Source organism: Annulohypoxylon truncatum, assembly GCF_022578515.1.
Source record: "Annulohypoxylon truncatum strain CBS 140777 unplaced genomic scaffold F4807scaffold_37, whole genome shotgun sequence".
NCBI lineage: Eukaryota > Fungi > Ascomycota > Sordariomycetes > Xylariales > Hypoxylaceae > Annulohypoxylon > Annulohypoxylon truncatum.
This window is the reverse complement of record NW_025953823.1, coordinates 89,412-112,724: the sequence shown is the minus strand read 5'-3', so window position 1 is coordinate 112,724 and position 23,313 is coordinate 89,412. Positions and strand designations below refer to the sequence as shown.

The following is a 23,313-nucleotide window of genomic DNA, read 5'->3' as shown; positions in this document are numbered from 1 at the left end:
TTTCTACCCCATCTGCCCCTCCAACAACGCCCTGCATATGGGCTACTTGTATGCTGCATGAAGGGCGTAGTTCAATGCCACTAGTATTTATAGACGCAGACATTGTAGTATAGCAATTCGTCGTTCCAAACCATCTAGATCGCATCAAGGAGTATTTCCTAAAGTATAACTTTCACAATGGCACCAGCACCTTGCAAAGTTCGGCACGCTCACCGAGATGGTACGGATGCTTGACTATCTTCAATGCCCCATTGCCGACAAGTGCTGACCAGACTACCTCGGATAGACGTATCAACTATTCTCGACTTGATCCGGGAGCTGGCCGACTACGAGCACGAGCTCGATGCCGTCGAAGCAACCGAGGCCACATTGCTTTCCACCATAGCCTTCGCTCCTAAGGATGTTGAATCGACCTCTACTTCCCCAATCACGGAGCCCACATCCCCGTCTAGACCGGCGCGTTGCCTCCTCCTATTCAACGAGGAAGGAAAACCAGCCGGTATGGCGCTGTACTTTTATAATTACAGCACGTGGCGAGCAAAAGCAGGCATCTATCTCGAAGACTTGTTCGTCCGACCGACAGAGCGGAAGAAGGGGTACGGGAAGAAGCTGCTCGTTGAGTTGGCAAAGGAAGTGGTCGCAACAAACGGTGGTAGACTCGAGTGGAGTGTGTTGAAGTGGAATGAGCCTAGTATCAAGTTCTACGAATCCATCGGAGCTAAGCCGATGAACGAATGGGTTGGCATGCGAGTAGATCGCGAGGGCCTAACCAAGTTGGCTGGTCTTTTAGACTGACCGAGTTTTGTTGGCAAGACATGCGCCTTAACCTTGGAGGTCTTTAGTCTTATAAAAGTTTGGACGTATCCGTACTCAAGTTGTGGTCTCTTTCCTTGTGGGCGTTGACTGTATAGGTAGGCCAGACTCGTTGACACCCTGGAAGAACTGTAGATCCTTGTTCCTGGGGCGAGATACCTTCGGCTGGTGATTGCCCCAAGTGACGTTCCAACGTCCTGTGCGGGGATTCTTGTCGACTATAGGAGATGCCTCCCATACTTTGAGATATATGCCACGCCGCATTTTTCTGTGATTCATGACTCGAACGCCGATTTTGCGGCCGTGCCCTCGAGGATCCTCATCTTCACCGCCACTAAGGCTCTTCATCTTCCGAGAATTTGGCCTCTGTATCATCCGCATCGGTCTAGTCACGAGATTCGCCCAAAACGGTAACTTGTCGTCTGGATCAGGGGAATCCTCCTGTGCCATTAGTTGTGCAACCGGTCTTCTCGTGGGTAACTTATAATGCTGAGGATCGGCTTTACCTCGTGACAACGAACCTAACCGATCCCATTCTCCCCGAGGTAAGGGTGGTAACAGCTGACGCAGAACTTGGGCCCAGTGCTTCTTTAACTTGTTCCGGGCCAACTTCTTGGCTAATGGGCGACCGAAACTATTCTCGGTTGGGATGGATTTCTTCGGGTCGATTATACGGCGCATTTGGTGTGGCAGGTCTTTCTCGCTTCGCTCGACCTGCGATTGCGCAATGGCCTTGACCTTTTCAATATCCCAGTTATCCATCCAGTCGCGGAATTGTTGTTCGTTGAGGTTAGCAAGGATGGTTTTCTCGTCTAGCTCGGCAGAGGTAGCAGCAGGTTCGCTAGATAGTTCGGATCTTCCTAAGAGACGGCGTCGTTTCCCAGCCCTTCCCGTTGCCATATAGCATAGTCGTAGCAGGCGTTTGACATTGCCATCGTTGGCGGAGCGGAAATTTCGGAGATGGTGGTGAGCATCCTTGATGTAGCGTTTGGGCTCTCTCGCATATTGACAGTCGCGATAACGAGCTTTTATGCGCGAAGTTACCCACGGTCTACAGAGAGGAGGAAGATATGTGGCTTCTCGTAGTAGGTGTCTGTAGAGATGTAGTGGGGTGTTTGGGTGGGGGATTTGCAAGGGCATCGTGGTGGTTGTTTGAATATGAGGAACAAATTGTTTTATCGTTTCATTATCAGGAATAAAATAATTGAGCTGAAGATCGATATCCACTAGTGGCTAGTAGGTACGTAGCTGCTCGTCTAGGCAGTCTCGGTGAGTCGGTGCTCACTGCCCAATGGTGCGCACGACGATCACATCAATACGTAAATGCCCCACTTGTCGACCGATAGCTTCTTACCTGATTTGGTAATCCCCCCTCACTTTAATTACAATGTGAGCCGATGCAAAATGCGGCCCGTGCGCGGCGTCTCCTGTAACATGGGGTACATTCATTTTCCTTTTTTCTTCCCTCCGGCACGAGTCACGACTTCACGATTACACGATTACACGAAACTGACACGTCCCTTATGGCTCGCCCATCTACCACCCGCGCATCGAGACTCAACGGCACTATTCCTAATTCCTACCTTTTAATTGAATTCCAGTTGTGAGAAGTGAGACCTTGCTATCTCATACCTCCGAGTTTGGAACGGGAATTTAATAAGATCGTCGCGAATCGCGAAAATTGATTGACGAGAATTGCTTAGGTGCTTTAGGTGCGCTTAGGTCTTAAGAAATACATGCGAAAAAAGCGCGTCTTCTGGTTCTCTGATCCAAGATATCCGAGATCCCTAAGATTCCGTGTTTTCCTTTGACTATCCTTGATCCTATCGTCAATCCATCTTGACATCGCATTTTAATATCATTATTTAGGTATATTCCATTATTTCTTTATTTTCTATTTTCTATTTTCGTATATCCTTATCCTTATCGTTGATTCTATTTACTTTTTTAATTTCATTTCGTCATTATTGGTCTTATGTGCGCTTAGTCTGCAAGCATTCATGGATATTGACGCCGCCAGAATTATCGTCAACCCAACCTGATTCCCTTAGTTCCTTATTTCATTGACACCTCCTCTCAAGGCACGATACTTTGAAAACTTACATTTAACATTTATCGTCGGATTGCAACTAATACCAAAAGTAGTCGGTGCACGCATGCAGCTTTTATATCTTTTCTACTACATGCGCAGTATTGTTTCCATAACGTACTAAGAAGGAGAAAAGTTCACGGCGGAATATTTTTTTCTCGTCGCAATCTTATTATTATCGAAGCCCCGGATTTCTGCACATCTCGTCGAATCCACCCCTGGTCTGCTGTCCGCTCATGGCCTCGGCCACAACCGCCATCTCGCACCATCATCACATCCAAAATCCACATACGACCACTATCATCTCCGATCAATCCAATTCTTCTCTTCAGCCACCGCCGAACTTACAGCGCCAATCCAGCTCTTCCGCATTGATATCATCCTCCCAATTCCCCCCTTCATCCCTTGATAACAATAGCGGCGGCGTAGGCGCTGCCTCCGACAGCGTCAAAATGTCGCAATCACAACCCTCGTCGCAACAGTCTTTTACTACAATGAGCCAACCAAGTCAACCTTATAGACAATTCTCCGACTCAAATATGAGGTTAGGCAATGGGCATGCGCACGATCATGAAGCGCCCCAGATCTACTCGGTTAGACACCTTGCACCCTGCCACCCAGCTAATCGAACTAGCGCACTAACATGTTATGTGTAGGCTGTCTATTCTGGCACTGATGTATACGAGATGGAGGTTAACGGGGTCGCCGTCATGCGCCGACGTGAAGATAGCTGGTTGAACGCAACGCAAATTCTCAAGGTAGCTAATATCGATAAGGGCAAGAGGACAAAAATACTTGAGAAGGAAATACAGACGGGCGAACATGAGAAGGTGCAGGGCGGCTACGGAAAATACCAAGGCACATGGATTAAGTTCGAGCGAGGTGTTGAGGTGTGCCGCCAATATGGTGTTGAACAACTACTTCACCCTCTCCTAACATACGATATGGGCCAAGACGGAGGCATTGCTGGTAGAGGTGACTTTAACACTCCTACTAAGGAGCAAGCTATGGCTGCCCAGCGCAAGAGGATGTACAGCGCAAGCCAAGAAGGGCGTGTTAATGGGCTATCTGGGACCTTCTTCAAGAATATCTCGAGCACGGCATCTAATGCGGTCGCTGCGATTAGCAAAGCTCGCTTCGATTCCCCTGGCCCAAGAGGTCGTAACGGTCCGACGAGGCCCCCTAGTTTTAGCCGCCAGTCCTCGATGCAAAATGTCGACGAATATCCTGGAAATTCACAACAGAGCTTCACCTCCGAGCATGGCCAAAATGTTGATTCAGCATATTCTACACAGAATACCCAGATCTTTAATGGCGAGGAGCCGCCGCGGAAGCGACAAAGAGTCGTTACACCGGCAGATAGTTTTGGGTACAATTCTCAGTCCATGGAGATGTATGCCAATGCCTTTCCTGGTTCGCCGACTGAACTCAACGACTCCTTCGCCTACCCCCAAGCAGGTGTCGACGTCCACGAAAACGATGTTGTTCCTCTCCCCCCTTTACCTTTTGAGATGTCTCCTGAGGCAGACCAAAAACGTAGGTTATTAATGGGGCTCTTCCTGGATCCTAACGCCAATATCTCGGATTACTCGCAGAATGAAGCTTTACAGACGCTGTCACCCTTGGATCTGGATTCTCCAATTGATGCGTCAAGCCATACTGCCCTTCACTGGGCTGCTACGTTGGCCAGGATGCCTCTCTTACGAGCGCTGATATCAGCTGGGGCGAATCCTTATCGCGTCGACGCATCGGGCGAAACGGCGTTGATGGGAGCTTCAGCGGTAACGAACAACTCCGATCAAGTGTCATTCCCCGAATTGCTCGATATCTTAGGTAACACCATCGACGTTAGAGATAACAAGGGCCGCACGGTTCTACATCACATTGCTCTCGCGAGTGCTGTAAAGGGTAGGAGCCATTCCAGCAGATACTATCTCGAGAGCCTTCTCGAGTGGGTTGTGAGACAAGGGAGCGCCCCAAGTAGTCAAAACACAGCGGCCAACGGTATCTCAAGCCAGCCGAAGATGAATATTGGGCGATTCATGAGCGAGATCGTCAATGCTCAAGACAAGTCAGGGGACACCGCTCTGAATATCGCAGCCCGAATCGGAAACAGGAGCATCATCTCACAGCTACTCGAGGTGGGCGCTGATCCTGGAATCGCGAATAAGGCAGGTTTGAGACCCGTCGATTTCGGCGTGGGTGAGGGTGTTGACGAGGATGGAACAAATGGCGATCTCATGGCAACTGATAAGACCAACCTTATGAGCAACTCCCAAAAGACCCGAGAGAGCGCTGCTGACATTATTACTTGTGAGTTTACAAATAATCCGATTTCTGCTGTGGTTAAATCTGACTGTTTTAGCTATCACTCATCTCTTGAATGAGACCTCTACTAGTTTTCAATCCGAGTTGAAAAAGAAGCAACAAGACATTGATTCTCTTCATGCCTCCTTAAGGACTACATCTACCCAGTTAGGCGATGCACGTCGTCAGCTGGAGACGTTAACGACAGCTTTCAAATCGCAATCTCTTACGCGCCAAAAGATAAACAATCTCAACCGAGGCCGCGATGAAGAACAAAAGCGCATGCAACGTCTCGAACAAAGTTACGGGCGATTAGACACGAGCAGAGCGTGGGAATCGGAGCTCAGCGCCGCATTGAATCCTGCGGAAGGAGACGGACCAAACGCGGCCTTATTACCCAGTTCCACAGTCCTTCGCGCGCGCATTCAAGCACTTCGAGGTAGGACCGATGCTATGAAGCAGAGCGTAGGCACTCTTAAGGGCCGTAGTAAGGACGTGGAGGTCAAATATCGACGAGTGGTCGCGTTATGTACCAACGTGCCGGAAAGTGAGGTTGATATTGTCATAGACGGCTTATTACGTGCCGTGGAGAGCGAGAAGGGAGAACTTGATTCTGGTCGTATACGAAGATTCCTCGGCGGCGTTGACGGTGTGCAGTAATGAGTTCGTACAGGACAATGGTTTTGGGGGCGTACTGGGGGGATTACCAGGCAGGTCTCTCACGACTTGAGGGCGGCATCGGTGGGCTTTGCATTTTGTCTATGTTAGATTTTGAGACCCAATGCGTATTCCAGGGGGGGTATCATGACTTTACGTCCAGCATCATCTACGACCGGCTGTATATAGGCAAACCCTACATTTTGCGGGAAACAGGAAGCCATGGCTTCGCAGTTGTATATGATGAACTTGTTGTGTTGCGGAACCTCTGTTACTTGGTGGTCAACTTTCTTGTTCGAGCTGCCAAGTTCAACGCATCTACCTCATGTTGCCCTACACCTAGCTAGACACTTTGTTTAACGTCGCTTTCTGGGAAGGGAACTGGCTTAAGAGATATCCGAGTATTAGTAACGGATGAATTCACTTGGAATGCCTTGAAATTGATTTCCGATTATTCATTCAAAAGGGTATCGATATCCATCCATTCCACATATCCAGCCATACCGTCGGTTGAGTAGCCCTTATTCAACCCAACGCCCATAAGCTCTTGCATTGCAATGTTTATGTTTATGGTTTACAAGCCGACTTATCTCACAACGGTCATCCACTTTCACCATTATGGCACAACCAAGCCCTTCATCACAGCACTGCTCCAACCCGACCTACCCTTAGCTCTCTGCGCGAGTCCTCTCATTAACTTCCACACGGCACTTTCTTCCTCGTCGCCGTCACGGTGCCGGCCAGGGGCAAATACTTTCAGCCTCCCGTCCGACAGCGCGAAGCCGTCGCAGGCGACCCGCTGGATGCGAACGCCCGGGTGGAACATGTCTAACCCGAGATGGTGCCACACGTACTCGGCCAGGGCTTCGGTGAAGGGCTGCTCGATGATCTCGGTTTGGACTCCCTTATCGTCATCGCCGCTGCCGCCGTTACGCGTTCGCCATGCCCATCCCTCTTCGTCTCTGCCACCCGCAAGTTTCCGCCGCCTTCTGCTCTGTTGCTCGTCTGATAGGATGGTTGCCGCGTCCGCTTTCCTCTTTCTCGCGTTGGCGCCTTGGGACTCGTCAAGTCTTTCACCTGCGCGTAGAAAGCGGTGCACGTCTGCGGCGGGGATAGTGATATCGATACTCTTCAACCCAAGCTGGCGCTGCTCGGACTTCTGGACTTGATCTCCGCCATTGCCCTCTCCTTCGCCACTGCCGCCTGATCCTAAGGCTTTTGGTTTCGGCTCGGGAGGTTCGATATGAAAGCCTAGTGTGATGAGAACGTCTTTGCTTAGTGCCTTTCGCCCATTATTAGACCCGTTGTCGGAGAGCCAGGCCTCCCAACTACTTATAAGCGACCGCGTGCCTAGCGCAAGGGGACTGATGCGGCAGTCGAAGGTGCTTGATAGGAAATCGACTAGCACGGACTTTAGAGGCGCGGGCATCCGGAATAGAAGGAGCGGAAGATGTAAGAAAGCGCCCTTCTCTGCCTCACTCGCTCGCGAGCCAGTAGTACCTTCTTCATCCATCTTCCACGTCCAAGAAAGCTGGTCCCTAGAACCCGCCGAACCGTCCTCCCCGCCTAGATCAGGCAAAAGCAAGGCGCTAAACCGCGCATTCTCATACCTCAACTCAATACACATCACGCGCGTCCCGCTCCTCCTCCTCCCCCCTTCTCCACCCTCATCTCCATCACCATCACCATTCCCCAACTCCACACTCCCCTCCCTTCCACGGCCTCTATCCCCCAAAATCCGCTCCGCATCAACCCACCGCCACTCAACCCCATACAACGCCCCCGTGCGCCCCAGCGCGGCCCCTCCGTCGCCCTCGGGCCCAAGACCGACCTGCACGCCACGCACCACGTCGCCGACGAGCGCGTCGCGCAGGCGTCGGGATAGCAGGTCCAGACGCGACGGCGGTAGACCTTGCGAGCCGAGGTACAAGGGCGAGGCGCGGTAGGTGGTGAATGTTGTGTTGAAGAAGCGCGGGGGGTCGGCGTCGGCGGCGGCGGCGGAGGAGGAGTGGTAGGAGGAGTTGGCGCTGGGGGAGGCGGATGCGGATGCGGTGGCGGAACGGTCGGGGGAGGGCGAGCGGGCGGGTGGTGGTGGTGGTGGTGATGGGGAGGCAGGGGGGTTGGGCTTGCGTTTTCGGGGTGGCATTTTTGGGGATGTGTTGTTGTTGTTAGGAGCTTTAAAGGCTGTTAAAGCCGGAGAAGAAGCTCGTAATTAGCTTGATGGCGAGCCTAACGAGAGTCGTGGTTTGGTAGCAGTCTGCGCGTTGCTGCGGATCGTTGTACAAGAACGAAGTCTTAGTTGATATTCTCGTCGCGTCTTAACTCGGCTAAATTCGACCCGATTCTTCGTATATTAACTCAATTGGGCTGTTTATGTTTACTTGCGCGTAGGACCAGGTGAATTTCACGTCATAGAGTCCCTAAGATGGGATTAGATGAGATTGAAGATGTTGATACTTTCAAGTCGAATTGAAACTACAAAGTTGAAGTGTTTATTGTACTGGACAAGTTTAGGTGGGGGCATTACGTTAGTCTAGCAGCTATAATGCGCTAATGCTGGAAGATTGTAGTGGGGTTCCCGCGTCGTGGGGTCACTATTGCTCCAGCTATCGAGGGAAGCTACTATGGATAAGGAGGCTGAGTGTGGGGAGTAGCCGCCTGGATGGTTTGCTTTTAAGTCTGTCGTCATTGGTTCAGCTTAAAGCCATCTACTCTCATCACTTTCATCTCTGTCTTATCTTTCGCCCCCCCGTGTTTATACTGCCTGTGAATGAGATATTTCTCAAGATTCGAGGACTCAACGTACTTATGTCAAATGAACTATATACGACCCTAAACTCATAATCCTTGCTAAGAGTCACTTCGGAAGCATATACACAATGGCTTCATCATCCTCATCCTCATTCTCATCACCATCCCCCTCCCCCTCCCCCTCCCCTTCCCCTTCCGCCCCGGAGCTCACATTCACAAAATTCCCAGAACTCCCGCCCGAGATCCGGCACCAGATCTGGCGCGCCGCCCTCCCGATCCCGGGCATCAACTTCTTCAACGTGCACAGCTTCCCGAACGACCACCCCGGCGCCAACCGGAGCACCTCCCCGCCGTGGCTGTACCTGGACCTGCGCCGCCTGTCCATCGAGGACGATGACGATGAGGTGAGCCGGTACGACCCCTCGGCCTGGCAGGCCCGCGAGGCCCTGCGCCGCGTGTGCCGCGAGGCGCGCTTCGTGTGCGCGCTCCCGGAGTCCGAGACCGCTACCATCACGCTGACCCGGCCTCGGCGCGGGTTATACGTAAGGGCGGGCGACAACCAACTGAGGTACCTGTCGGTGTACGCGTGGCCGGCCGGGGCTACGAGAGAGCCCGAGCCGCTGGCGAAACGCAAGATCTCGGTCCGCGCCGACGACGTCCTCTGCCTGTCCGTCGAGAACTGCAGCTTTAACCTGCCGCTGGAGGAGGCCCTGATTATAGACGGCATCGAAAATACCGAGGACGATAACGCCGCGCTGTTCGGCTGGGTATTTGACCCGCAAATGACGCCGCCGCTACCGGCCGCCATCCCTCGGTCGAGAATATGCTTTAGTATGGTTCGGGGTGACAGGAGGACGCTTAGGGCCGCTACCAACGCGCTGCGGAGCATATTCACGTACGGCCAAGGCTCGTCCGCCGAATCGTCCGCAGAAGAGATGGCCGAATCGCTGTCTCTGCTCATGCTGGACGCGTATAAGCAGGATATAACCGACCGTCTCATTAAGCAGCTGGCGCGGAGGGACAAGGTGTTTTGGGATCGCTTCGGCGACCGGTATATCACCCGCTTGTGGAATTCGAGCGTTTTATCTGCCAAGTACCGGCTTGTCAAGGTGTGTCCCGAAAACAGCAATATTAGGAAGAGGTACTTGCAGTCTGCGGTGCTACCGTCGCCTAAGAGACCTTTTAGCTCCTCGGCCTGAGAATATCCATACCCACAGACGAATGTTGCCACGTCGTCTACCGTAGCCACGTAAATATATCAATCGGTAATGAAGGCGTTAAGTCGTTTTTGCATCCATATTATTGGCTAAATTGTACATGGACTACGAATATTAGAATAGACAGTTGGGGATTCTAAAGGAGACCTAATTTCCAAACCCCTTTTACAAATGACGGCGCCTGCGTAAGTAGATTCAAGGTAGCCAATACCCAACCAACAACGCCAGTGCCGATGCAGTAATCTGAAGTCTGTACAGTAAGCATGAGCTCTCACATTCGCTTCCGCGCCAAGCCTCTCCTCTATCCCCTTTATTCACTAGTTGCTTGTTTTGATGTTTTCCGCCTCTTCCTCGTAAGGCGATTTATCACGAGATCAGTCCAGGCCCTCCATTCGCATATAGGCCCTGCCACCTGTCCTCGACGGCCGTGACCTTACCTCTAATGCTCTCGATCTCTGTATTAAGCTCCTCGACGTTCCGCGTCAGGGCGCTGACTTCTTCAAACCGCCGGGCTCCATGCGCACTATCGATCATCTTTTGTACCATGTACTTCTGCTCCTCTAGCACGATCAGGCGCTCGCGTAGCTCCTTTTCCTCCGTCTCGAGCGCCGACACGACAGTGCTAGTTTCGCTCGTCTGACTTGCCGTTTCTAATGTGTCACTGCCGTTACGCAGCGGGCTCGCCACGTGACCATTCGTGAGAAGCCGATTCCTAGACGAAGTAGAGCTGGAACTATGATGTTTCAGCATACGGGGCAAGTTTTTCAGCGGTAGCATATGCATGTGCAAGAAAGAAGATGCTGCTTGGTGGATAGCTTTCTGAAGCTGTCGTTGAGCCGGGTTATCCGTCTTCATATCGCGTATTCGCCGAGCAGCGACGTCGTATTTAGTGAAACTATCAGTGAGACGTTTCCTGATCTTGGAAGCTTCTTGGATCTGCGCGTGACTGGGCGGGTGGTTCTCATCCTGCAATGGCAGGAGAGCTCTTTGAAAGGTAGGTATCAAAAGCTGTATACCGCGTTCAAATTGTTTAAGCGTCTCGTAGGCCCGTTGATCGGGCGGTTTGTGCACGATAGATTCCATGAAATCCCTTTTAGAGAAGATAGTAAACTTGCAATCCCGACACATGCGAATATCGACACTTATGGGGCTGCTTCCTGCCGATTTCTCAGACGTAAGAGCAGATGAATTTGCGACGTTCAAGCCAACGTCGGATGAGCACCCCGTTTGCGGATCGGAACACACAACACGCCCGCATATCCTACAATGATGCCTCCTGAACGTCCAGGAGAATTCTTGCTGACAAAATGGACATTTTGCAACCTTCGCGTCGTCTTCCCATGTTACTATCGTCTGCTCGATAGCCTTCCGCTGATTCCTCTGAGCAGCCAGAGGGGAGAGCAGACTTGTTCCACCGCTTGCTCCTGCTTCCTCAGGTAAATGCGCGAGCAGTTGGGTCAACTTAGTGAGCCTCTTTTCCAGCCGTGATATTTCGAGTGTCTGCCTATCAACTCTCTTTCTCCGTACAGCCGCGAATTCTTTCGTATGGTCTCTTGTGAGCCCATTATGATCGTTATATCCCTCTCTTGATTTGTAGCATGTTTCACAGACCCTATACCAATAGCCCCTCACAGGCTCGTGCGACGCTGACCTCGACAGCTTCATCTGGTACATGGTATGCTCCTCGCAGAATAACCTCCCGCACTGCCTGCAGTTGATACTGCCGTTGACAGCACCCAACCTCTTTCCACACGCCGGATCCGTGCATAAGTCGCTCGGACCCGGCCGTTGCCAGTGAGATTTGGTAATTATATCATCGGGATCTAGGGGTAAATCGGGAACGGGAGCTCTATTCGCCCTCACAGGGACCGGCGCGGGAAGCGGTTGCGATTCGTTGGATTCGAAGACTTCGAGGCCACGAAGCTTTTGGTTAATAAGAGAGAGCGGTTGAAACTTCTTAGCCTTGAGGACCTGCTTATCTATCCAAGACTTGACCTCGTCCTGTTCGATTTCGGGCAGTTCCTGGTGCGTATCATCGATATGGCGGTTCAATTGCAGCAGAGTCAACATCTCCTCCTCACATATGGGACACACAAGCTTGGATCCCGACTGACTGCCATTACTTGGTCCTCCCAAGCTGATGTTGGAAGCAAGATCTTGGGCAAAGTCGGGTAACGGACTGGTTCCGGGGGAGAGGGAGGCGGCGGGGGAGCCGATAGACAAGGTACTATCGGACGGAGCAGACTGGCCGGACGGGCTCGTAGCTCTCTCCCTCCGGATGGCTGGAGGAGCCGGAGGCGCGAGGCCCTTTCCGTTACCCAATATTCTCCCCCCGCCAAGCTTGCGACCGGACATATTTAACTTCTAGACTCGTAGTATTTGCAAAGCCATAAGGACTAGTAATTTCCGCCGCCGCTCCCGTTGCTACTGTTTCTATTTTCGTTTTTCGTCGCTATTGCCGTTGCTAAGACCGAATTCCCTGGAAAGGGTCTCGAATTGTAGGAATTGGAATCTAGAGGGACTAGCGGACTCGGTCTGCATATCAGATGGTCTTCGGCGATTTGTCATTTGTAGTACACATCTGGAAATTGGACATCGGGATCGAATCGGGTATGTGAGTTTGCTGGCTTCAGTGTTGTAGTTGGGGAGTTTCCAAGGTTGCGTCGCAAGGCAGTTAGAATTTAATTTACGAGGGGCGCAAGGCTGCTAATTACATATCCAGACGCCGGCACCTTCCTAGTCCTGGAACTCGGTACGTCAAGATTGATAAATGTGATGTGAAATTTGTTAGTCAGCGCTATCACCACACATGTACATGCACATGTACATACGGGGCTAATTCAACATGGGAAGCTTCAGCTCAGCTTCTAGTGCAGGTTAACCTTGGGAGCTACAGCACTTGCCTGCTCGCGCTGGATTCCTTGGAACGCTGCTTCCAGGGCAGCCAAAGTTCAATTATTCTCAGGTAACAATTGGACGCATTCGAACCTTCTAAGCTGGAGCCTCCCCACTATGGCCTCTACGGCTAAGCTTGTTTAGGCTTGTCGCGTGCCACTAATTGGCCTAACTGAAGGAAGAACCACAAGAACCATCAATTCTATATCCTGGCTCTTTTCGTCATCACATCTTTTTTCTCTCTTCAAATCACACCGTATCAAATCCCTTGAGGCTCATTATTCGCTGCTTCTCCGATGCCAGCGTCTCCGGAGAAATACGTGTAGGTAATCAAAACAAAAACAAGCTAAACATGCTTTAATTCATAGCAAACTCCTTTTCTTCTTTCGTCTCTCTATACATCCCTCTGTCCTATTCTATCTAAGCCTCAAGCACTAAACCCCCAAGCTTCGATGTGTATATCTTCGACGATCATGCAGTAAAACTGTTTTACTTAGAGCTCGGAGCTTGCTGAATGATAGGATGTCCAGTAATAGCAACGACCAGTTCCCTCAAGTCCAAGGCGGAGGAAGCTTGATTCTCGCCTGGCAGGTCAAGAATAAGCATGTCTTGGTAGTAGGAGGCGGCGAGGTGAGTATCTACGCATTGCCTGCTGTGTAGCCCTTAGATTATAACCATATCCCGCGTAGGTTGCGGCTGGCCGCATCCTCAACGTCCTGAACGCCGACGCCCATGTAACCGTCGTGTGCCCGTCTTCCGGCCTTAACCCCGAAGTGCGCTATCGTATCGCCAACGACGAGGTCACCCACGTCAACCGCGTGTTTAGTCCTTCCGACCTCGAAACATTGCCCCCAAGCAATGGCCCCCCTGACATGGTCCTGGTCGCTGTCGACGATCCCGCCGCCTCCACCCAGATTTGGAAGCTGTGCAAGCAGCACCGCATACCGGCTAACATCGCCGACGTGCCACCCGAATGCGATTTTTACTTTGGGAGCGTGCACCGCGATGGACCCCTGCAGATCATGGTTAGCACCAATGGCAAGGGCCCCAGGTTAGCCGCCAGTATCAGAAAATGGATCGGTAACCAGCTACCAAAGGGCGTCGGCGACGCAATTGAACGAATCGGGGAGTTGCGTGCTAAGCTGCGCCAGATATCCCCAACCCCCGAGGAGGGTCCGAAGAGGATGCGCTGGATGACGAGAGTCAGCGACGCCTACAGCTGGGATGAGATGTGTGGCTTTACTGAGGAAGATATGGATAATCTCTTGACCTTTTACCCTAGCAACCAGGTGCCCCATCTGGATTTACTAAAGGGCATGCGAGGCGGAATGAGCCCGGAGGATATCGATGTGTTTGACGGCTCTTTCGGTTTCAGTGTTGTCGCATGAGGCTAGCTATCTACCTCATAGTATATAGTAGCTGGGTAGGCGTTAATTTGGCTGGCTGTATGGGTCTCGGGCAGACAGCCACTGACGAACTTAATAAGAGACTTCAGGGATGGCCAAAAACAATTAACCATAATCAAACGGTTTAGATCACGATCTACTTGGCTTATCAACTTGTATCATGGGCATTGTGGGAACCATGTTGGAAATACATACTACTTTGAGCGAGAAAAAGGACTGGGCCATTTTTATGCGTTATATTATCCAGATTATAATCCTCACTAGGCTTCGTCATACATACTGAATAGGTTCAATGGATAATAGGTTTCGTGCTGTTCAAACGAACCTCATCACAAGCATGATCGATGTTGGATTCCAAGGTAAGGACTCCGTTAGGCCTGTTGGCGTGCTCTTTCCTTTTCAACACCCAAAGGCCATTTCCTAGAAAGATGGTATATTTCAAGGTTCGTATACTCCCGTATATGGTGTTTACAATACCTAACGAGGTTTCCACGGCCTTCATCAGTTAGACAAAAACGATCGTTCTTGTTTAAATGAGTGCCTTTCTTGGGACGCTTGACTAGGTAAGTGCTCGTAGCATAATCCCTCAAGACTTCTTCAAGTTATTAGGCTATCGGGAAATTTCCCGAGAAATCCCCTGAATGTGTTTAAGTAGGTAGTTGAGTGTCACCAAGCTTACATGGTCGACAATGTCGTTCGAGAATAGGCCCATCATCTTAGTACTTACCTCGGCGTCCCCTAAACCAATACTTCAGTGAGATTATAAGAGTACCTACATGATCTCCTCTTCATCATTCCAGATCGAGAACTAGATACGCCCTAAAAGGAGATATCTATAAGAGCATGAAGTCCTGCCATGTACTTATTCCTAGCATTCGAGTTGACTAACCTGATAGAGGCTAAATCACCTATACGCTCGGCCGTTTACGTTGTTGTTGGCCTCAAGATCGAGCTTTAGATGAGTGGGTGTCATAGATGAACTCTCAACAAATTAACATACAAGCATCCCTAGAATTAGTAGTATTCCTTGATAATTACTGATCATCGAGGTTTTTACGGAGAGCGTCAAGGAAAGTTATATGTAGCTACGACAGCTATGAGCCCCCGTACTAAGATATAGGCGTAGTTTATTACCTAGACAACTACGAGAAATACAACAGTTACTATGTACCTTCCTATGTAGGGAAATACTCAACTGCACACAAACGAGACGTGTGCTAGTAATGCGTACGTAGGTATATAGCCGTTTAATAGTCGATAGTTTCTATAGGGTTACTGCCATGCCCACTATAGCAGAATCATTGACACTTACTAGCCTTGTTGGCCATGGTGAGATTGCGGAATACGAGAACGTTTCCTTCGCATATCCAATGAACGCATCGTCAGGATCGAATGGCATTCTGATTACTATGTCAGTGACGCAAGCCCCTCGTTGGATTTAGTATATCTGGTTGCATAGGAAGTAACTTGCGCATGGTATACCCGACACCTACCTACCTACCTACCTACCTACCTACTTATTCACCGTATGATCAGATAAGAGGCCATCAGCAGAGAGGCCAAGACACGCACATAACCATACGCATGAGCACACCGGGTTTTGAGCTCATCATGCTATCACAAGAAGCTTATGGCTCATGATGGGTTGATCTTACCTGCCTAGAGTAGGTGCTTAAGGACTCGTACTTAAGAGATCGCACGTAAGGAATCATATCTACCTACCTAAGCTATTAGTCACGTAATAGAAACTCGTGAATAACAGTTAAATGGCGCTTAGGTAGGTACCTCTGTCGGGGATGCCGCAATTCAGGTACCTTCAACATCCTTGCTGTCAATCCCTGGGATTAGATCTTAGACCAACCATCTAGTTACACATCGCCGAGCTATAGCGAGCAGTACATACGCCTACATCTCCATAAGCAGTCCCGGATATACGTGGCGCCTCGCTAATCTATAGATCAGGATTCCAAGACCTCGGCGCATGTAAAGGTCCCAGAATGGTGGGCTTGCAAACGACACGTGGGAATGCTCTTAGACTCGTATGTATTCTCACATTATAGATACCTAGACATTTTCAGATCTTCGGTATATAAAGTATATGATAGAATAGGTATATACCTATGTAATGAATCATTCAGAACTTATAGCTAATAATCAAATCGCTCTGTGTGCTCCTAACCTGGTCGCGATGATAGGGATCACGATCATGGGTACATAGTACCTATCAGTATTCCCATCATGTAGAACATTACATACCTACGTACCTAGGTAGGTAGATAAGATTTGAAGGGCCAGACTTACTCTCAATATGAGAGGATAATATATATTCTAGTATGCTATTCCCCTCCTCCATTAGGCATTCGTTCCGGTTTCCCATGGGTCCTACGGTTAGAAATCCAAGTGTTTAAAGGTAAGCTAATAGGAACTCGTAGTAGACAAAATTTTTATCCAGCCTAGCATAAGGATCCAGGGTCTGGAGCTTTGCTGCGCTCCAATCCGCTGCACAGTGGGCAAATAGGCGGTCAATCCTATGTGGTGGTGGATGGCGTTCCGGACGGCATGACGATCAAAGCCACCAGCATAGATGTGCAGCCAATACTTGCCTGAGGATTCGCTCGCTTGTACGGAGAATTGCGGTTATTAGATTCTAATGGGCGAAATTCATCTCCGACTAAATTTGGGAGAGCCCTAGGGTAGAAGGAGACTACTCCGGCAAGAACGGACAGAAGAAGCAAAGAGTCGTTCACCGATGTCCATTTAGCGAAGCATCTTTGGGCTTACTCGGGGTTCCCCTGTAAGATAATTGCTATATTGGAGCTGGCAGAAGCTACTTCGCTTAAAGCCGTAAGCAGTACAGCCGTAGAAGAGTACCTAAGTACTAGTAGTTGTAACCAAAGGGGTGAAGCTAGCGTTGCTCTGAACCGACCCTCTGTCGCTCGCTCGCTATCTCTTCCCTCGGCTGCCTGGGGAGCTCTCATCCTCATCTAAGCAGGGAGTGACGTCCAAGGTTAACATACCGTGTCACAGAGAGGTACAGTCAGTTCGATACGGGTGCCGGCGAGTATGACTTGTGTGCTCGAAATCAATAAAATTTCATGCTCGTCACTCAAGATCAGGCAGTACCATACCTACTTAGTCCCCAGATCCAGTGACTCCTTGCCCAGTATCCAAGCGACGGGTTCTTGCAGGAATCGGAAACGTGCGGTTGAGGAACTTTCTCGTGGTTTATTAATCTATACCCATTCATTCTGCCTTTACGCGCGAGCCCCGGAAATGCTTGACCGGTGGCTGAGCGGGCTAATGTGACCCTGAGTCCGGACGTAGTCGAGAGCCCGAATGGGGTACTAGTCACCCTCGTCGAAAGAGCAAGTAAGGCTATCATATGTCGCCGATAATATCTAGTCGGCGCCAAAGATGTCGATGGTGAGCACAAAACCCACGTGCGGCTCGTTCACGGAAAACTGAGACAGTGGCTTATTGCGTATCCTAACGATATAGAATGATACAGAACAGGCCCGCCACAAGACGTGACGACAGAAGGCTTTCCGAACCAGATCCGTCGGTACGGTAACTCTCTGTAGTCATCGAACACAAGGAGTCCCTATCTCAATTGACCCCCCGGCTCCCCTTTTCCTCGAACCACATGACGAAACGAGTATTACCGCTGCAGAAATCGGTCGTGTTTGTAAATTACTGGGCACCAACCGACCAGCTTGCTGGGATGTCCCACATCACCAGGCCCATGGGGCGACGGGAAGACGCATGCCCATTATAATCGCCAACATGTTACAGGTTGTCGAGTCCCAGGAGTCCGGTAACAGTTTCACGGCAAAGCAACATCTGGTCACCTCATCTTTTCCCGAATTCTCTAGTAAAAGCCGGTCAGGCAGCCCGCTGAAAAAATGGGGAGATCCAGCCTGCTTCTTAGTAGCCGGCATCTCGGTGCCCTTGGAAAGACCATCGAGTGTAACAACCTTCTATACGGGGTTATTTAGATCATGTCATGCAATTTCTAGAAAGCGAGCCTCCAAGGTAACTCGGAACGACTTTTCATCATAACTGGTTCCTTAGTCGGCTGAGCGCATCATCCCACGGCGACATACTGTGATGTTATACGTTATTGTCGTTAACGAAAGCATCCCAATTTACTTCATGTAGGATTCAAGTCTCAGTCCGAAGCGAGGGACGTGGAAATGTTCGTATAGACACGATGATAATGGACGTTTCAATTTAGTCGATAGCTGGGCCCTGCGGCATTCAACAAACCGTCAATCTACTTGATATAGATTATTAATAAAGAAAACTATGATACATGAATGCGCCATCGCAGATGAAGAGCGGCCGTCCGTGAGTATTTCTTATACATTGAGGTTCTACGAACTTGCTCTAAATAGGACTCCCATAAAATCACATACCACCTAGTTGACACAAGCCTACATTGGTGTTTGTCGCACAGCAGGGCACGCACGTCTGTTTTACGGACGTAAACTTGCTGAGGTCGGAGTACACGCATCGCTGCAGGATCGAGGGACACACGGAGATGAGGTACCCAGGAACGGATAGCTGCTTACATCGCAAGCGCCCTAAATTCTCAGACTATCTTATATGTCATCGAACATTTGATTGTATCATTTAACATGAGAACCAATCTGCGAAGTCCGGGTCATCCGCTTTTTCGTCACGTAGTGACATGGACGGTGGTGAGAAAGGGGTAATAATAAAAGGATTTGGTTATTGCTCAGTGGATCTAGGTACGTAGGTAGTTGATATTAGCGTGAAGCTGCAGCAATTTTATCGGCGTGACCCAACAGTGTACAACGTCTGATGTTAAGTCCTATATATGAAAGCTCTTCGAGACGCAGTTGAAGGTACCTGAAAATTAGACTGATTGCCAGAGCTTTACCAAAGCCGTTTAGTGAGGCGGTTCATAATATACCTTGTTTGTTATCCCGATAGACTTATTACATGTAATTTTCCCTTATAGGGTCGCTAGAGGAATAAATACCTACATTGTCAAAAAAACTGGCGACCTTGGCTGGTAACCTAGGTAGATGGGAGGTGGGTAACCACCATGACGAGGGAAGAAACTAGGACTTGAAGAGACAATAGTAGTGCTACCTAACAATGGCATTAAAGAAACTAACTACCTAGACATAAAAATAAATGACAAATGATAAATCAACCTATCAACACTATAACTTGAGTCAAAATAGTTCTCGGGGCAGGAGAAGAACGTTTATACGTCGACTGTCAGGTTTACATGAACTCAGCTATCTGGTGGCTTGGAACACCACGTTTCTGTAAGGATGTCGATAACGTGCGGAGGGGATGATCTATCACGTCTCAGGGCAGTTCGAAGCTGCAAGGGCTCGAAACATCTATATTAAACGGTAAGATGTCTAGTCTCAACTTTGCCATCCCACCCTCTTCGTCGACGAGCAAGACAAAGCCGTTGCGACTGAGAAGAACCCGACGAGATGGCAGCGTCACCCGGACACCGCTTGGGTAGGTACCTGGTCTCTCACCGTAGAGGCGACGAAATCGTACGAGCTTGTTGCGAATGACATGTTCGTGAGAAGAAGCAGATCCCGTAGGCCCGAAAGCGCGAAAGCGTAGCTATTCTATAATACGAGGCCTCATAATGTTAACCTAAATGCTTGCTCAGGTGCGTGGGAGAGATGTCGGGATGCGTAACGTTGTGAATCACGGAATGTCGAACCGCACAAGCTTGCCCTGGCTTAGGCAACCATACCGGGATGAGCTCGCCAAGCTGGTGGTCGAGAGATGGCAGCCAGATCGTCGGTTCCCTCTTCGCTATTACAGGGCGAATGACAGCGGGAATCCCACCCTCTATTCCTGGCTCCTGCTGTGACCGTCGCACGGCATAGGTGTGGTAGCGTCGTGTCACTTCATCTTTTCCAAGCGCCAGGATCGGGGACGCCTGGAGGGAAAGGGAGTGCGCGAGATCTAAAGGGAACAATCTCTCGCTGCATAATCTCTGCGCACCTAAGCGTCTTCTCGTTTCCCGTTACTGTTCTTGGCCAAGCCTCTGTTGTCGATAAATGAAATTTCATGTCCTTGGTGTCGCCTACTTTACAGTGCTTACACACATACTTACACGCATATTCCCTCCAGTCCCCGGCGTTATGGGGCTATCAAGCGAGCCCTCGGGGCGCCGGTTTCTTGTTTAGCCCTCCCCCCAATACCATCCCATCCTGCCCATTCCACTCATCCCACTCATCCCGTCTATATTTCGTCGCCCCGCGCGGGCCTTCGCAGCGTTCCCGTACAACAACACCCCGCTGGCCTGACTTGAGACGGGCTTAATAGGCCCTTGCCTGGGAAGTGAGAGAGGATATGGTGCCTGGCTAAGCAGCGCTACATCCTACGTGTGATCGGTGCTGCCGTCATACTACCGAATGGAAAAGGTGGAGTACGGGTGCCGAGAGGAGGGATAGAGGGATCGATCTTCAATGACTTCCCCTGGTCGGCCAAATAAGCTCTGAAACCCTGCCGGTACTATGGCTGGTCCATTCTCGGCCTGAGCCGAATGGTATGGTTCCTCCAGTTTTAGGTGGCTGCATCCGTGCATCGAGAAGTGAGCATGTGAGCGGCACCTATTCTAAGTGAAGCCCGCAATACTATGCCGACTGCATATGCACGAGCCTGAGATCCTTGCACATTTTATCACGCAACCCTGTCCGTAATAAGCCATCTCCCACCCACCACCCCCCTTTTTTCTTCCCGGTCCCACTATAAGCAGGTCATCAATTTCCCTTGACAGAGCCGGAAGAGGCATACGTCAAGAATATCTAGCGGCTGATCGCCATCATGGGGTCCTTTCGGTTTATGATCACTCACCTTCGGTGATGATGAACGTATGGAGAAACATACCTTGGAGTACCTTAGTATCGAGACGGGAACGGGAAGCTCTTGGCGAAGAGTAGATCGGTGATAATAGTCGCCGTGGCTATTTTGGCTAATTATTTTTTTTTTCAATGAAGACGGCCCTTACATGATTATATCGATGACAACGCCGTGCCTGCGGACTGCGCGCGGGACTAAGGACTAAGGTACCTTTTTTTATCGTTGAATTTCCAATTTGGTCGTCGTCGAGACATGCCGAATTTCCTAGTAGAGTTACAGCTGAATCTACCTGCCTACTATCTGGTAGGTACCTATCTATGTACCTGACCTGACATTTACCTGCTGATTAAACGAGCCCGATATTACCTTAGCTGCCAACCTTGGGGACTTCATGGCTCGGCGATCACAGCGTTTGAAAACCAGGGGCGGTGGTCACCTACGTAGTCGCACAGCCGGTTCCTCTTTATTATCTTGGTCCCAGTAGACGGGGACGTGTTACCCTACCATGGGGGCTTCTATCGCGAATCTGCGACAGACCTTTGGGGTGTGACATGGACATACTATAGCTGTTCCCGGAATCCAGGAACCTCGATTCTGAACCCACTGCTGGACGGCTCACCGGGTACCCAGGTAGTAAGGTAGAGAGAGACACTGGGGGACGTTCATAGCCGTCGAGCATGTGCGAGACATGGGAACCAACCGGACTTTAGCCCAAACTATTGGGACCCGAACTTACAGAAATCGCGTACGACACGATGGTTGCTATAGGGTCAGGCCTATCGAAACAATAATACATACCAAACGCTGATCTAAGGAAACTTGCATGCGTTCGCGAGTAGGTCATTAACTAGAAGACATGACAAGGTATTTCACACGAGATTCGAGGGAGAGGTCTCGATTTGGATGATCAGCCCTGCTGTGACATTTGGCGACGACGCGAAGCCAATGTCAGCTCAGCGCGAAGGCTGTGCCCTATCCTCACGGGCCCTCGTACAACGCTGGAAATGCAGTTGCGTAGTTCCGCGCAGCCCGCATCGTAATCCGGTAGATTGGTTTTTGCGATGAGCTTCTCGTTCTCCCACGCTAGCCATGTACGGCCGTATCCAAGATCTTAGAAGAGGTGTGACGATCAAGTCTTGACGTGCCTAGGATTGATGAATCTTGGAACCGGTGCAAGGGTGTCACTAAATTTTATGAATGTACATACTGTACCTACCTTAGGTACGGGTATGTGTATGTATTGTTCACCTATGTAATCTGGGCCGTCGCCAACTCTTGCTTCGAAAGTCTTCTATGGTGCTCACAGTAAATACTGATGCGCGGAAACGTAGGAGATAATATCCTACATACTGATCTAAGCATAATTCAATTTCGGACCGGGGTCTCATGATTAGATCGGTGTGGAGATATTCGCCGATGAGGTAAAATGTACCAGACAGGGGACTCCTCTGGGTGGTCTGGGTGGTCAGGGTGGTGAGCATTGACTTCACGAGACTCCTATGTATGATGGCGAGCATCCTGTAACTCGCAAGTTACCGTGACACACGAATGTGGTCATACATAAAGAACCCAGATACAGAGAAAGCTTGATACAACCTAGATGCCTTCCGTACCGTACACCGTAGCCATCTGGTAGATGTATTCTGCATAAAAGGTATTTACCGTATGACTGCATCCCATCTCACTGTAGATACGCCGCACCATCATTAAAATCCCTGCGACAGGGCCTCCCCACCGCTAAGGGCGATCATCATACGAGGGTACATGCTGGTAAGAAGTATCATGTAACTGGCAGATTCTACCTACATATGAATAGTTTCTCTCCTACATACGATAGAGGCGTCCGAAGCGGTGCTATTTTCGTTCGAATTTCATATATGCCCGCCTATAGGAGAATCTATTGTGCTGGTATTTTTTACGTCTATACGGAATAAATGATGATGTGCCTGCAAACACTCTAGTTAAATGTAAGGAACATGGCAGAAGATCTTCCTGTGACGGACTTTTGCAAAGCTTGACTACCGGAAGTTAAAGAACAGCAGCAAGGTAAGGACTTCGATATAGCTGAGATCTCTTTATTGGAACTTTTGGAATGCGGGTGTCAGGCTCAACGGACGACGACTTAGTCGAGACTGACGCCTCCTACGTTGTGATACCTCAGCAATCTACTATTCAACGAATGATGTCGCATGAGCCGGACTTGACGAGACTGTCTGTTAACTCTTGATATATGACATTCATCAATTATAGTCAACGTCTCCGAGCACGACGTGTTGCTATTGATTTCGGACAACATGGATAGCATCAGCTC

The 23,313-nt window shown here is 50.0% G+C and overlaps 7 protein-coding genes across 7 annotated transcripts; 4 read left to right on the top strand and 3 right to left on the bottom strand.

The window, feature by feature from the left end:
• Nucleotides 1-54: 54 nt before the first annotated feature.
• F4807DRAFT_243141 (N-acetyltransferase) lies at nt 55-833 on the top strand. The gene is made up of 2 exons (XM_047994306.1): nt 55-220; nt 287-833. Exons 1-2 carry the CDS (start codon nt 178-180, stop codon nt 793-795), a joined length of 552 nt encoding a protein of 183 aa, XP_047850553.1. The 5' UTR covers nt 55-177; the 3' UTR covers nt 796-833.
• On the bottom strand, nt 834-2,002 carry F4807DRAFT_243142 (uncharacterized protein). The gene has a single exon (XM_047994307.1). The coding sequence runs from the start codon at nt 1,951-1,953 to the stop codon at nt 871-873; it is 1,083 nt and encodes a 360-aa protein (XP_047850552.1). The 5' UTR covers nt 1,954-2,002; the 3' UTR covers nt 834-870.
• Nucleotides 2,003-2,690: 688 nt separating this feature from the next.
• On the top strand, nt 2,691-6,176 carry F4807DRAFT_242983 (apses-domain-containing protein). Its single transcript, XM_047994303.1, has 3 exons — nt 2,691-3,495; nt 3,559-5,215; nt 5,268-6,176. The coding sequence occupies exons 1-3, from the start codon at nt 3,139-3,141 to the stop codon at nt 5,867-5,869; spliced, it is 2,616 nt and encodes an 871-aa protein (XP_047850551.1). The 5' UTR covers nt 2,691-3,138; the 3' UTR covers nt 5,870-6,176.
• A 131-nt stretch (nt 6,177-6,307) lies between these two features.
• Nucleotides 6,308-8,423, bottom strand: F4807DRAFT_440545 (kinetochore complex Sim4 subunit Fta1-domain-containing protein). The gene has a single exon (XM_047999314.1). The coding sequence runs from the start codon at nt 8,010-8,012 to the stop codon at nt 6,483-6,485; it is 1,530 nt and encodes a 509-aa protein (XP_047850550.1). The 5' UTR covers nt 8,013-8,423; the 3' UTR covers nt 6,308-6,482.
• A 38-nt stretch (nt 8,424-8,461) lies between these two features.
• F4807DRAFT_440544 (uncharacterized protein) lies at nt 8,462-9,897 on the top strand. The gene has a single exon (XM_047999313.1). It carries the CDS (start codon nt 8,746-8,748, stop codon nt 9,814-9,816), a length of 1,071 nt encoding a protein of 356 aa, XP_047850549.1. The 5' UTR covers nt 8,462-8,745; the 3' UTR covers nt 9,817-9,897.
• On the bottom strand, nt 9,898-12,522 carry F4807DRAFT_440543 (VAC1 protein). The gene has a single exon (XM_047999312.1). It carries the CDS (start codon nt 12,187-12,189, stop codon nt 10,201-10,203), a length of 1,989 nt encoding a protein of 662 aa, XP_047850548.1. The 5' UTR covers nt 12,190-12,522; the 3' UTR covers nt 9,898-10,200.
• F4807DRAFT_440542 (siroheme synthase middle domains-like protein) lies at nt 12,523-14,455 on the top strand. The gene is made up of 2 exons (XM_047999311.1): nt 12,523-13,359; nt 13,419-14,455. The coding sequence occupies exons 1-2, from the start codon at nt 13,252-13,254 to the stop codon at nt 14,115-14,117; spliced, it is 807 nt and encodes a 268-aa protein (XP_047850547.1). The 5' UTR covers nt 12,523-13,251; the 3' UTR covers nt 14,118-14,455.
• Nucleotides 14,456-23,313: the final 8,858 nt, after the last annotated feature.

What these genes read in the sequence shown, in the direction of transcription:
- F4807DRAFT_243141 (XM_047994306.1), top strand. Translation starts at nt 178, where the DNA reads ATGGCACCAGCACCTTGCAAAGTTCGGCACGCTCACCGAGATG. An exon ending in TCGGCACGCTCACCGAGATG is followed by an intron (nt 221 to 286) that starts GTACGGATGCTT and finishes TACCTCGGATAG; the next exon opens with ACGTATCAACTATTCTCGAC.
- F4807DRAFT_243142 (XM_047994307.1), bottom strand. Translation starts at nt 1,953, where the DNA reads ATGCCCTTGCAAATCCCCCACCCAAACACCCCACTACATCTCTACAGA.
- F4807DRAFT_242983 (XM_047994303.1), top strand. Translation starts at nt 3,139, where the DNA reads ATGGCCTCGGCCACAACCGCCATCTCGCACCATCATCACATCCAAAAT. An exon ending in AAGCGCCCCAGATCTACTCG is followed by an intron (nt 3,496 to 3,558) that starts GTTAGACACCTT and finishes TGTTATGTGTAG; the next exon opens with GCTGTCTATTCTGGCACTGA. An exon ending in CGCTGCTGACATTATTACTT is followed by an intron (nt 5,216 to 5,267) that starts GTGAGTTTACAA and finishes TGACTGTTTTAG; the next exon opens with CTATCACTCATCTCTTGAAT.
- F4807DRAFT_440545 (XM_047999314.1), bottom strand. Translation starts at nt 8,012, where the DNA reads ATGCCACCCCGAAAACGCAAGCCCAACCCCCCTGCCTCCCCATCACCA.
- F4807DRAFT_440544 (XM_047999313.1), top strand. Translation starts at nt 8,746, where the DNA reads ATGGCTTCATCATCCTCATCCTCATTCTCATCACCATCCCCCTCCCCC.
- F4807DRAFT_440543 (XM_047999312.1), bottom strand. Translation starts at nt 12,189, where the DNA reads ATGTCCGGTCGCAAGCTTGGCGGGGGGAGAATATTGGGTAACGGAAAG.
- F4807DRAFT_440542 (XM_047999311.1), top strand. Translation starts at nt 13,252, where the DNA reads ATGTCCAGTAATAGCAACGACCAGTTCCCTCAAGTCCAAGGCGGAGGA. An exon ending in TGGTAGTAGGAGGCGGCGAG is followed by an intron (nt 13,360 to 13,418) that starts GTGAGTATCTAC and finishes TATCCCGCGTAG; the next exon opens with GTTGCGGCTGGCCGCATCCT.